The 12,850-nt window shown below is 42.8% G+C and overlaps 1 protein-coding gene across 1 annotated transcript in view; it reads left to right on the top strand.

Annotated features, from left to right (window-relative positions):
• Positions 1 to 12,850, top strand: part of LOC147634547 (Peptidase M20/M25/M40 family protein) — a 60,402-nt gene that overhangs the window by 28,511 nt on the left and 19,041 nt on the right. The window contains exons 3-6 of the mRNA XM_086803637.1: positions 11,740 to 11,848; positions 11,983 to 12,121; positions 12,468 to 12,525; positions 12,641 to 12,658. Of these exons, the coding sequence (XP_086659763.1) occupies positions 11,740 to 11,848; positions 11,983 to 12,121; positions 12,468 to 12,525; positions 12,641 to 12,658 (324 nt within the window). The remainder of the gene's footprint in view (positions 1 to 11,739; positions 11,849 to 11,982; positions 12,122 to 12,467; positions 12,526 to 12,640; positions 12,659 to 12,850) is intronic.

Genomic DNA, 12,850 nt, shown 5'->3' with positions numbered 1-12,850 from the left:
AGATCCATGTGCCTATGGCTTGGCTTATACTTTGGTATGTCCATTCATGACCATGCTTTGCATGATAAAAGATTGTTGATGCTAAATAATAGTTATCTATCGCATGCTCACTTTATACAGATGGTACATGCCGCTGTCCATCCTCATATACTCCACACGAGAGAGGATTTGGATGTTGCTTGGTATGGTTTTGTGATGCGCATGCAGGCTGTTATTCAGGATTATGGTAGATGGCATATGGTGGAACACTGGAACCTATGTTGCAAGTGGCAAGAATACATTGAAACTAGCCAATTGCGACCTTTGACAGCTGATGAGCCTTGGAATATGGCACAAGCCAAACATTGTCTTGACCAGAATGATGCTTGTAAGTTGAACAAGTGGCAAACTCTAGCTCGACAAAAGTGGCTTCTTGATAAAGGCTGTTCTTCCAAATCCTTTTTTTAAAATCTGCACACAGCCAGACAAAAGCACTCTATTGCAAATTCCCACTGTTTCTGATCTAAGTCTTGGTTGTCCCGCTTTGGGATAGCTATGACTGTACATTTCATTTATCAATGAAGCAGTGGTTTCACTAAAAAAAAGTGTCTATGAACCACCTCCTAGAGAGTGGCAATGTGTAAGTGTCTCGTCTATGTGTGAACCACCTCTTAGAGGGGTATCAAATAATATTTGTGTGCCTGACATAAGCAGTGATGCCATTGGGGGAACCTTTGTAACCTATAAAGGTGCATGTACTTCATTTTGAAGACATCAAGCAAACTATCACATCATTAAGTTGTGTACTCCACTCTCTTCTCTAAGAGCTTTGTTCTCTTTATTCTCTCTATATCTTTTTGAACACACACTCCTATGTCATGAAGATCTTGCAACCTCTATAGCTTAGGACATTCAACAGTAAGTACATACATACGTATACGTACATACATATATACATACATATATGTGTATAAATATATGTATATATGTATACATATATATATGTGTGTGTGTGTATACATATATATGTATATGTATACATATACATATGTATATGTATACATATACATATGTATATGTATATGTATGTATACATATGTATGTACAATACATATGTATACATATATATATGCATATATATATGTGTGTGTGTGTATACATATATATGTATATGTATACATATACATATGTATATGTATATGTATGTATACATATGTATATATAATACATATATATACTTATACATATGTATACATCTACATATACATATACATATGTATATGTATACATATACATTTGTATATGTATATGTATACATATACATATACATATACATATGTATATGTATATGTATATGTATACATATACATATGTATATGTATACATATACATATGTATATGTATACATATACATATACATATACATATACATATACATATGTATATGTATACGTATACATATACATATACATATACATATACATATGTATATGTATATGTATACATATGTATATGTATATGTATACATATACATATACATATACATATGTATATGTATATGTATACGTATACATATACATATGTATATGTATACATATGTATATGTATATGTATACATATGTATATGTATACATATACATATACATATACATATACATATGTATATGTATATGTATACATATGTATATGTATATGTATACATATACATATACATATACATATGCATATGCATATGTATATGTATATGTATATGTATATGCATATACATATGTATATGCATATGTATATGTATATGTATATGTATACATATACATATACATATACATATGTATATGTATATGTATACATATACATATGTATATGTATATGTATACATACATATACATATACATATACATATGTATGTATATACATATCTTACATATATATACATATACATATGTATACGTAAACATATATATATACATAATATATGTATATATATATGTATACATATACGTAAACATATATATATACATAATATATGTATATATATATGTATACATATACATATGTATATGTATATATATGTAAGATATGTATGTATATATATATGTTTACGTATACATATGTATATGTATACGTATATCTTACATATATATGTATATATATGTAAGATATGTATATATAATATATACAAGACATACATATATATGTTCGAAATTGAAGTCAAAACTTGACCAAATTCACTTCCAATTATCTCAAATTTCTCATTTCGCTTCTCAATTTCAAGTAATTGCACACCCTAGTGCTGAAATTCTTCACTAGGAGCCCAATTCCATACTTTTCCCCAATTTTTCACCTCCATTGCATATTCCAACCCCTCTTTCATCATGCTTCCTCGTAAATCCCCTAATCAATATGACATTTGTGGGGTTAGCAAATTGAGGCTTTCGGCACAAAATGTATCTTTTGTAAATTTTGTGGAGTAAGTGTCTTGAACGTTTCCCTTTCTATGTTATAGACTTAAATGTGACTCATATTAGTTACCAGTATGCTTAATGACAAGTGTCACTTCAAAACCTGTCCGTCTGTTTCCTTCAAATAGACGAAACAAAACCTTTCGAAACGACGAAATGTTTCTTGTGACTACGATGAGACCAAAGGCTTTCTGATCCAAGAGCTTAGCTCTCTTGGGCTTCACCTTTTGCTTCAGGCTCTTTTCCTCCCCCCTCAATGAAAGGTGTCGAAGTTCGTCATGTCTATGCTCAAGTTCAAGCTTCCATGTCTAAGCTTCATGTTCCATGTAAAAGCTCTATGCCCAAGTTCCATGTCCAAGCTCTAAATCCACTCACCCATCCCATGAATAATCTCCACAATTACTATAGCCTTGTCGATGATGAAAACCCTAGAGAAGCTCTTTCTGTGGCAAGAAAATTGATATAAAACCTGTTTTAATGGTTTTCGGGTGATAAAAACCTCAAAAAAGTAGTTTTTTAGAGTTTTTTGAGCAATTTTAGGGTTTCTGGAATTTCCAGGGTTTTTGAAATTTTCTGTCCGTACAACTGTACGGGTCCGTATAGTCGCACGGAAAGATGGTGACATGGCACTGCAGTTGTTGGAGGCGCTCTGAAATCAGCGGGTAGCCATGAAAAACTCCATGATTTGGTTCATAGATGATGATGAAGACGATAATCTCCACGCTTGAACGAAGATGGCAACGCGATGAAGAGGTTCTTCTTCAACTTGATGCTCAAGAGAGGCTCATGCTTCTTTTATACTTGGGGAAGCCTTGCTTTTTGCCAAAAAGTGATGCTTTTGCTTGGCTTTTGCCTTTTTATTAAATATTATTAATAATAGCCAAAGTTCTTGGTTTGTGCTTTTACAACTTCAAGGCCTTGCTTTTTGGCCCTAGAGCTGCTTTTTAAGAAAGCGGCTCTTAGCTTTTTGGTCCGGCTTAGTCTCCTCTTTCCAATGGTGCCCTTGGCTCGTGGTCAACCCTATTTGACTTTTTGCTTTTTGACCAAGAATGGTGCTTTTTCTTAATCAATCCTTATGGACCCTGTCCCCATGTCTTCTTCCACGTGTCTGGTGTTCGGGCATGGATTTCATTATGTGAAATAGAGCTAGGAGGGCCAAATAGCTACAGCCTTTGAGTCAGCGCCAACCTTTGCTTATGAGGAGATGGGAGAGGCCTTGCCCTTCTCCTCTCTCACTGTAGGATCATGACAGCTTGTACCTCGATTGCATTTTGGTAACTAATGGAATGATCTTTACTTGGGAAAAAAAAGATGTACTCGATATTGGACATGAGGAAGCAATTTTTTATTTGTCAGCTTGTTGAGAGCTCGGTAATTGACTTAAAGTTGAGCCGACTACCAATGCTTTTTCTTGACAAATATAATTGAGTTTCTAACAGTAAAACACTTGGTTGGATAAACCTTGACCATAGCAACTCCTCGAGTTGGCGATCCAACTCTAGGTGCATAGACTTATTGAGGCGATAGGAAAACTTGCTCAGAGATTCCGAGCGTGGCAAAAGATCAATGTGGTGATCTTTTGGATGAGAGGATGGTACCTTTCCAAGGTACATGTGGTTGCTACACATAAATGACATCACAATGGCATCCTTTTTGACCTCTTTGCTTGAAGGTTGTCACGTGCACACCCGTCAGGTGTACACTGATATGGCATCATTCCCAGCATCAGAATCATCATCAAATATTTATCGGATATTTATGTATGATTTATCAGGCATTTTCCAGGCATTAAAAGCATTTAGTTCAGCTTGTACATCAATGTATGGGGCTGGCAAGGCACCTGCAGTAGTGTACACATCATCCACAACATCTAGTTTATTTTATGCAATTTTTAGGCTCATTTGTGGGGCAGCCGACCAGCAGGAAAAGGCTTATTCAGCAGTCGTGGACATTTGGACTGGCCAACAGTAGTTATGCTGGCCGACCAGCAGCATTCCTACCTATATAAGCAGGCGCCTCATCATTCCAGCATTCAGGCCCATTCTCAGCATATTGCTCTTCATCGTTTCTCTTCCCAGAAGCCTTGGGGTCTGCAGTTCAGCATCTACATCAGTAATCAGCATATTCAGCCATCTTCCCAACTCCGACATATAGGGATACCAGCATACAAGTGGTGGAACTCAGCATTGGAGTCAAGACAGCCATCCTTCATCATCCTTCAGCATGTTTCCCTGTCTTCCAGGGGTAGACATCATCTAGGATAGCATAGATCCATTTGGATCTCATTGTAACCGCATTCATCATCTAATATAGCTGCATTGCATTGCATTGACACTCATTTCTCTTGATACCATCTCAGTTAATCATCTCGTAAGTAAAGTGTAGCACTAATCCAGGGTTGCTTAACATCCATCAATCCCCGCATGTCACAAAGGTGGAAAATCAATGAAAATTCCCCCTCCTTTTCATGTTAGCCTCAACATCAGAAAGTTCTTCTTTGTGTTCAATTCGGCCTTTTTGGCAAAGTGGAGTAGTCTCTAAAAATTGCCCTAGGGGCCTCCCAAGGTTTTGAAACCTTTAAAACATTAATTTTTGGCCACCATCTCTCTCTCTTGCTTCTCTCTCTCTTGCTTTTTGGGAAGAGGTGTGCATGTTGGCTGCGTGGAGGAGAAGTGGACTGTTTATGATGGCTGCGCACAGGAGAATTCATGCAGATCTGTACGGCTGCTGCAGGTACAGCGTACGGATGCTGAAGGTACTGGCGGCGGCTGCTGCAGGCGGCTGCACTTGCTGGTGCAGGCAGCGCAGGCAGGTACGACAGCAGGTACAATACTATACGATTGCTGGTACAGTGTACGAACAGGGCTGGACTGCAGATTGGCTGGCGGCTGGTACAGGTGGTAGCTGCAGGCCTGTACGGACAGCAGGAAGGTACTGCTGGCGGGCTGCGCTACAGGGACTATAGGCGCAGCTGAGTGTCTTCTTGTGCTTGTTTTTTTTTGGGTGAAAGCAGTGGGACTGCACATGAGCCTTAACTTTCTCTTTCCCTCCCTTGATTGCTATGAAACGCCCAATAGCACTGGTGCTTTTTGGAGGGGGCGTGTTTTTGCAGAAGACAGGGGGCTGGCTTCTCTTGACATAAAGGTGGACAGGGGCTGGTTTTTCATGAACATAGACATCATGATGATGGCGTTCAACTAATGGAACTTTCAGCTTCTCTTTGCTTTGGATTCAGGACTGTTTTGGGACTGTTTATGGGCTGTTTTTGTTTGGCTGCAAATTCAGCTATGTGCTTGGGTTTTTGGCTGCAAGTACAAGGTCATTTCGTTATGTTTCTTGGCATGGGAGTGATGCAAGCTCGCATGGCTACGTGCTCATGGAGCAGATTGTTTTCTTCCTGCTAGAAAGGAACAGTGGGACCTACAGTTATGGGCATCTCTATGTTGCCAGATGTTTCATGAGGGAACAGGTAACTAGATGTATGGAAACAGGACAGAAGTTTCAAAGGGAAACAGGCCTAAGGGTTTCATGTGGAAACAGGTCGTAGGTTTTCTCGAAGAGACATGTTTTTGGGTTTCTCCAGGAGATAAGTCACATGCAGGCAAAGGGTACAGGAATGGACATATGTTTGGTACAGCCTTGCTACTGATTGGACAGGGGACAAGGAATCCATGACAGAGATGGATATACCCTTGGAAGGTAGAGAGGGTTGGTACAGGTGTGTCGACTGTATGGTTTGCTGTGCTGTGATGCGAGTTCTCTTTTGAGAGACAGTTTGGGAGTTTGTGTTGTGATGCAGAAGCACTGGATGTGTCAGGGTGTGATGCTGTTCATAGTGTGAGAGGCTATGGATGGTTGTGGCAGCCCTGATCATGGGAGAAAGCTTCTGTATGCAGACTCAATGTGAGAGAGTCTTTTGATATGAACAATGGCTCGACTTGTTTGTGGATGCCGTGTGGATTTGAAGCCATGATGCAGGTTCTTTGCAGGCTTCAGGAGTTCTACTGTGACGGCTGAGTTCCCAGCCTTATATTGTAATCAAAGCTCTTATAATCAATTAAAGAAATACCGCAAGGGGCGCCACTGCGTTTTGGGGCCAACCGGTGCTCGTGTACTGTTTGCAGGAGCACTATAGCTCCCCCTGTTTGTTTTCCTTTTCTAGGTCTTCAATGGCGTTGAAGTGTTTTATGTGCGAGTGTTTGTTTCACCGCCCGTCAGGCCGGTTTCACCGGAGCCGTTTCCAAAGATCCTAGAGGGAACGCGTGGGGATGTCCTGGGTCTGCCAATGTATTGCTACCGCTGGCATACTATCAACATCTGGCATCTGAATCCTGCAGCTCAAATGGACTATACTCAAAAAAGGGGATGTTGGGAATCCTCCAAGGCAAAGAGATCATGCCATTGCCACTCGCCTAGATCTCGTGTCACCTGTGATCATGAAACTTGATCACTCTCTCTCTCTCTCTTTAAAGTGTTGCTACTGCTAATGTCCTCTGTAGGCCGACCAATGCTGGGTTTGTCACTAGCACGGGGACTTGGCTAGGGATTTCCCTGGGGCTAGGGGTTGTAGAAGATGGGCTTACTTTTTGACTCCAACCTGATGCCATTCACACTGTCCACCATGTCCCCGTGCACACCTGCATATTGTCCAGAGAAAAACACAGGGTCGTGACATCTGGTATAGCTTCTGGCCACGGAAGATTACTCTTTTCCTTTGGCTGATGAGCTTGGCAATGGGCACCTAGCTGGTGGTTGGAGGTCGGTTGGTCTTGTGCTCCAGGTGTGGTCATCCTTAGGAGTCTCAGCAACATTGCGTTTGGGATTGTCCCAAGGTGCAACAGGTATGGCAAAGGATCCTCCGCATCTTCACCATGGACTAGGCATGTGCGCACACCATTACCTGGGGGGCGGTTGTGTGGACCTCTGAGTCAACACCAACCCTTGCTTATGAGGAGACAAGAGGGGCCTCGCCCTTCTCCTCTCTCGCTGCAGGATCATGACAGCCTGTACTTAGCTATTTCGGCTGCAGTTTGGTAACTAATGGAAGGATCTTTTCTTGGAAAAAAAAGATGCACTCGATATCAGACATGAGGAAGCAATTTTTGATTGTGAGCTTGTTGAGAGCTCGGTAATTGACTTAAAGTTGAGTCGACCAATGCTTTTTCTTGACAAATATAATGGAGTTGCTAACAGTAAAACACTTGGTTGGATAAACCTTGACCATAGCAACTCCTTGAGTTGACGATCCAACTCTAGCTGCATAGACTTATTGAGGCGATAAGAAAATTTGCTCAGAGATTCCGAGCGTGGCAAAAGATAAATGTGACGATCCTTTGGATGAGACAATGGTACCTTTCCAAGGTACTTGCCGGGGTTTTAGCCTTCTACACATAAATGACATCACAATGGCATCCTTTTTGACCTCTTTGCTTGAATGTGGAAAATCAATGAAAAATCCTCCCCCCTTTTCCCGTTTAGCCTCAACGTCGGAAAGTTCTTCTTTGTATTCAATTCTGCCTTTTTTCGCTCAAATTATCCTCTCCTATGACCCCTAACCCTCTGCTGGTGACAAACCTGGCATTGGTCAGGCCTACCTGCAATCTCCATACGTTGCTTCAACAAACCGTTGGGTCCCGAAAGCAAAACAAAGTCCTCAATAAGCTCACTATCATGAGCAAGCACCATAACCTTGGGAACAACGTCCACTGAGGCAATGACCACTTGGGCAATAGAGGTTGGCAAGGCAAGGATAGGGGGCACTTGTAGGACCAGCCCAAAAGCTGGATAGTTGGAGGCAATGACCATATCATTGGATAGTTGGAGGATATTTCGACATGGTTGCGCAGCCCTCTGACAAAAAGGGAGGCCGTGAGTGTAGAGCACACCCTTTGAGAGGGCCTCATGGGAAAGATTCACGCTCTCCTTCTATGGTAGGGACTGTTGGACAGAGGATGACTTCCAGTGGAGGCCGAACTCTTTATGTTACTCTTGGCATAACCGCAGAAGTGGGGATGGATGTTTCTTGGCACGATTGGATAGGTTTTTTGTGGATGATTGGGGCATGGTTAGGGGAGGCACCATTGCTATCATGCTTGGCATCACCAAGGTAGATCATTGCGCGGTTGTATTGTGCCTTAGGGAGCTGGGGTCTCAGATGGCATCCCCCCGTGTCCGTATCTTTGATTCTTTCTATTTGGATGCAGAGATTTCACATGAGGTCAGACAGATTTGTAGGTCACGTGACAATCCAGACCCTGGAGAGGACCAACCAATATTATCAGTATTGCTTTGGTCAAGAAACATGAAGCCTTGGACAAGGAGAGAGCTATCAGACGCAGGAGTGTTGTGCTTCAGAGGGAACACGAGAAGCATCCACAGTCTCCTTGGATCCCATACCTATTGTCTATTGTTAGAACAGTGCTGCAGATGACCATGGATAGGTGGGCTGAGTTTTCATTCCATGCTAAAGAGGCCTTTTGGGCATAGATTGGTGGCAGATACAACAAACTTGTCCTCTTAGCACACTCCCTACCCATAGTAGGGAATGTGTGAGATACTTGTAGGTCTCACAGGGAGACTGAGCCAAGTAAGGTGAAGAATATTGCATCAGATTTTTATCGAGTTTTTCTTTCTGCAGAGGCCTCCTCTCGGTAGAGAGATGTTGCGCATCAGAAAGTTTGGGAGTGCATGTCCAGACTTATCACATGACACAGATATGTGTTTCTCATTGGATGCCCCTTTCCTGAAGATGAGTTGAGACATGCATTGCAGGCTCTTTCAAAAGGAAAATGCCCAGGGGATGATGGTATCTCCCCATCCTTTTTTATATGGTTTTGGGACTATATTGGGGATGAGATCAATATTGCTTTAGAGGCAATGTGGCATACAGGTATGATGCCGCCCTTTCTCACATATGGTCTTATCCACCTTATCCGAAAAGGTGGGATAAGACCAACATCCGGCAGTGGAGGCCCATCACTTTACTTGGATCTGCATATAAAATTTTAGTTAAGGCATTGAGTATCATGTTATAGCCTGTTCTTCAAAGGGTTATTCATGACACCCAAAATGGGTTTCTCCAAGGACGGAGTATATTTGATAACATCTTCTCATTTTGGGAAGCTGTAGATACAGAGAAGAGCCATGTTGGGCAAGTTGGTCGATCGAGGTCTTCAGCTAGGTGGTGAGCCCTGGAACTTGGAAGGCCTTTCTTCTTGCACAGATATCGTCCCGCACCCCCCTCTCTCGGTTGCCCTTGGCCCCTGGACCCCTAGTGTACAGTGGATCTAAACAAAGGCCCGTTTCCGTGGTCTCACTTTCTCTTTTGAGGATTGATTTGCGGCCAGTTTGATCAGGACTTGGGGGCATCTCAAGCCTGCCCTCACCCAGTTGACCCAGACCAGACTCTGCCAGCCCTTGATTAGGAACCCCCTCTTTAGGATGCATAGTGGCCACTCCTTGGTCGCTTGCTCTCAAAATTGCCTGGTGGTCCCTCTGCCCTGGTCCCGCTCAATCTATGGGAGAGTGGGCCAAGTTTAGGAGAACAACACCCCCCCTCCCCCCCTCCCCTCGAGACGCAGGATAGGTGCCTCATCGGGATCTGGGACAGAGAGCAGATTACCCTTGCATTGACTCAACAACTCCCACGCCCCCCCCCCCCCCCCCCCCCCCCCCCCCTTTTCCCCACCCCCCCGGCAGGCTCAGAGCCTTCACCCGTCATGATATCCCTCTTGAAGTGCTCGGTTCGGATGGGGGGGCCACGCTCATTTTGTGAGTTGGTTCTCACAGACGATGGACCCTCTGCCCCACCGAGGATTTCAGTGGCAGCTCCCTTCAGTGGGTGAGGATTCTTGGCTTCTATGATCATCATTGGCACGTTACCCTCCCCCAGCCAAGGTGGCCTGTGGCGGCTATGGATTTGGGAAAGCCGACCTTTGACATGTGTCCAATGGGACCTTGGAGAGTGGGCGTGGCAGGACTCTTACAGCCCAGAGAGCCCAACGACCCCCTTTTTTCATTACACGAGAGGGTGGGATTGCCGGATTTAGATGCATGTGATAGATGGCACCCCGACAGTAGCAGATCATTGGGCCTCAAAGGGCATTTCCTTCAGCTTTGTTGGAGTCTTTTGAAAGGTCTGTGGCAAAATGTCAGCCAAGTCATACTCTTCTTCTGGCAATTAACCCACCACAGACTTGTTGTTGGCACTTGGTTGGCCATTAGAGGATGACCAGCATGGTGCGTGTTACAGCCACCCCACGGAGACGCAGAGGCACTACCTTTGGGATTGTCCTAAAGCGCAATAGGTTTGGCAGAGGATTCTTCGCCTTTACAGGGTGTTGTAGGCCACCCTGCGCATTAACACCTGGGGCGGTTGCAGAGACTGGCCCCTCTTACGAGAAGGCTCCACGTAGGGGCAGGCTCTACTACTATCCTACTGCAGGATAGAGTAAGTTTCTACTCCCGAACTATCTTCAGAGACCTGGTCTCCAAGCATGGGAGATCATCAGCAGCATTGCTACTTGTTGGCATATATGGCCGGCCAGTTGCACCGAGTTCCTTGAGGGCAGTGCCCCCCCCCCCCCCCCCCCCAACCAGCTGTGTCCATCTGCTCCGTGGACATACCCTTCACGGCTAGTGGGGGAAGCATCAGGGTAGATTGGAATGCATGCATAGGCGGTGAGAGGCACATGGTGCTCGGGTCCCTTTCTCTTTGACTAGTACGGCGAGATCTCTTGGCTTTACAGGCCTCCTGTGTGGCTCCCCCCCCACCCACCCTCTGGTACGAAGTAGTTTCCCTCTGAGAGCGGCCAGCCATGGAGGGAATTGCCTTTCCCAGTATTTCTCTTTACCTCCTTTCGAGGGTTGTGAGAATGTACATTTAGCCTATGGCTGCTTGAGTTTTTACTAATAGAAGGATCTTTTTCCTGGGTAAAAAAAAGATAGTCTCATACCATTTGTGATCCAAGTGAGACATAACCAGACTTTTCCTACTGGTGACAGTCAAATGAGAGGCCATGCTTTATAGTGTCCTTATTGATGACAATACTAACATACATATATATGTACGCCTATGCATTCATGTTTATGTATGCATGTGCACGCATGCACACATACATAAATACACATGTGGGGTGTGAAGGACGTGATATTCAACAGAGTTCCCAGAGTTAAGGTGCATTAAAGCTCCAGAACTGCATTGTGTTGAAGTCACAATGGTCTATATGTTTTTGTTGAACATGCTAAGTTTTACTACACCTTTATTATGAGCATTGATTTGTTTGTGATATTGGTGAGACAGGTTCTGGATAGATACAGCTGACAAGCAACCTTGCATAGGGACAGGTGGAATGATTGTGTGGAAACTCCGTGCCACAGGAAAGCTATTTCATAGTGGTCTTCCTCACAAGGTCCTCCTTCACACATTATTTTTGGGCAATTAGAAATCCAAAATACAGTGAATTGCCACATGAGATTTTGTGATCATATTTTTTTGTGTGTGTGTGTAGGTAGGTGTGTAATATTCTGTTTTTTGCATGTATAGGCAGTCAATCCTTTAGAGCTATGCATGGAGGCGCTAAAAGAGATTCAAAAGCGTTTTTATCTTGACTTCCCTGCACATCCGGAAGAGGTTCGCTATGGCTTTGCAACACCTTCAACCATGAAGCCCACACAATGGAGCTGTAAGTTAATGGTTTCGATGCATCATGTAGGAATCTGGAAGGCATATACCAACCAATAGAGTAAGGCCTTCAAAATTCATATAAATCAATTATAGTATCATATTTATTAGTTATAAATTAGTATTATTAATACTTCTTTATGCACCGATTGACAAATTGGTGTGTACATTATAATTACTCTATGAAGATTGTCATAAAATTTAAATTAAGACTCTCTTATGGCATTTATTTGTTGGAGAAGTGTACAGTAATGCTTTGGTTTTGGTCTTGCTATGAATCTGTAATAAGCAGGGTTTTGATGTTATAGACTGATTTTTTTCCACGTTAATGTGCTGCTTAATCACAGATCCGGGGGGTGGTGTCAATCAAATTCCTGGAGAGTGCTCCATATCTGGAGATATAAGGTGGCTTTTTTTGCCTTTGCTTAGATGGATGACCCCTCTTTTTGCTTAAGAGGACTAAAAGTCTCGAGCCATCTCATATACTAATGATTAATTCTTTATGGGATGAATTTTTCAGGGTAACACCATTTTACAAGTGAGTGGACACTTGGACTGTGCTCATCATTTTACTTCCTTGGTCCTTTCTTGCATTCAAATTGCTGTTGTTTGGAGTATTCCTCCTTCGCTTACATAATATGGAGCTTTATTTGTATTATGTAATCATGTTATGTACAGTTTTGCATGCTACATTTCATGATTGAGATGGCTCAGGGTCAGGAATCACGTA

This window comes from Cibotium barometz, chromosome 10 (genome assembly GCF_041138505.1).
Source record: "Cibotium barometz isolate CiBa-2024 chromosome 10, ASM4113850v1, whole genome shotgun sequence".
NCBI classification, from domain to species: Eukaryota; Viridiplantae; Streptophyta; class Polypodiopsida; order Cyatheales; family Cibotiaceae; genus Cibotium; species Cibotium barometz.
This window is presented reverse-complemented; position numbering and strand designations above follow the sequence as displayed.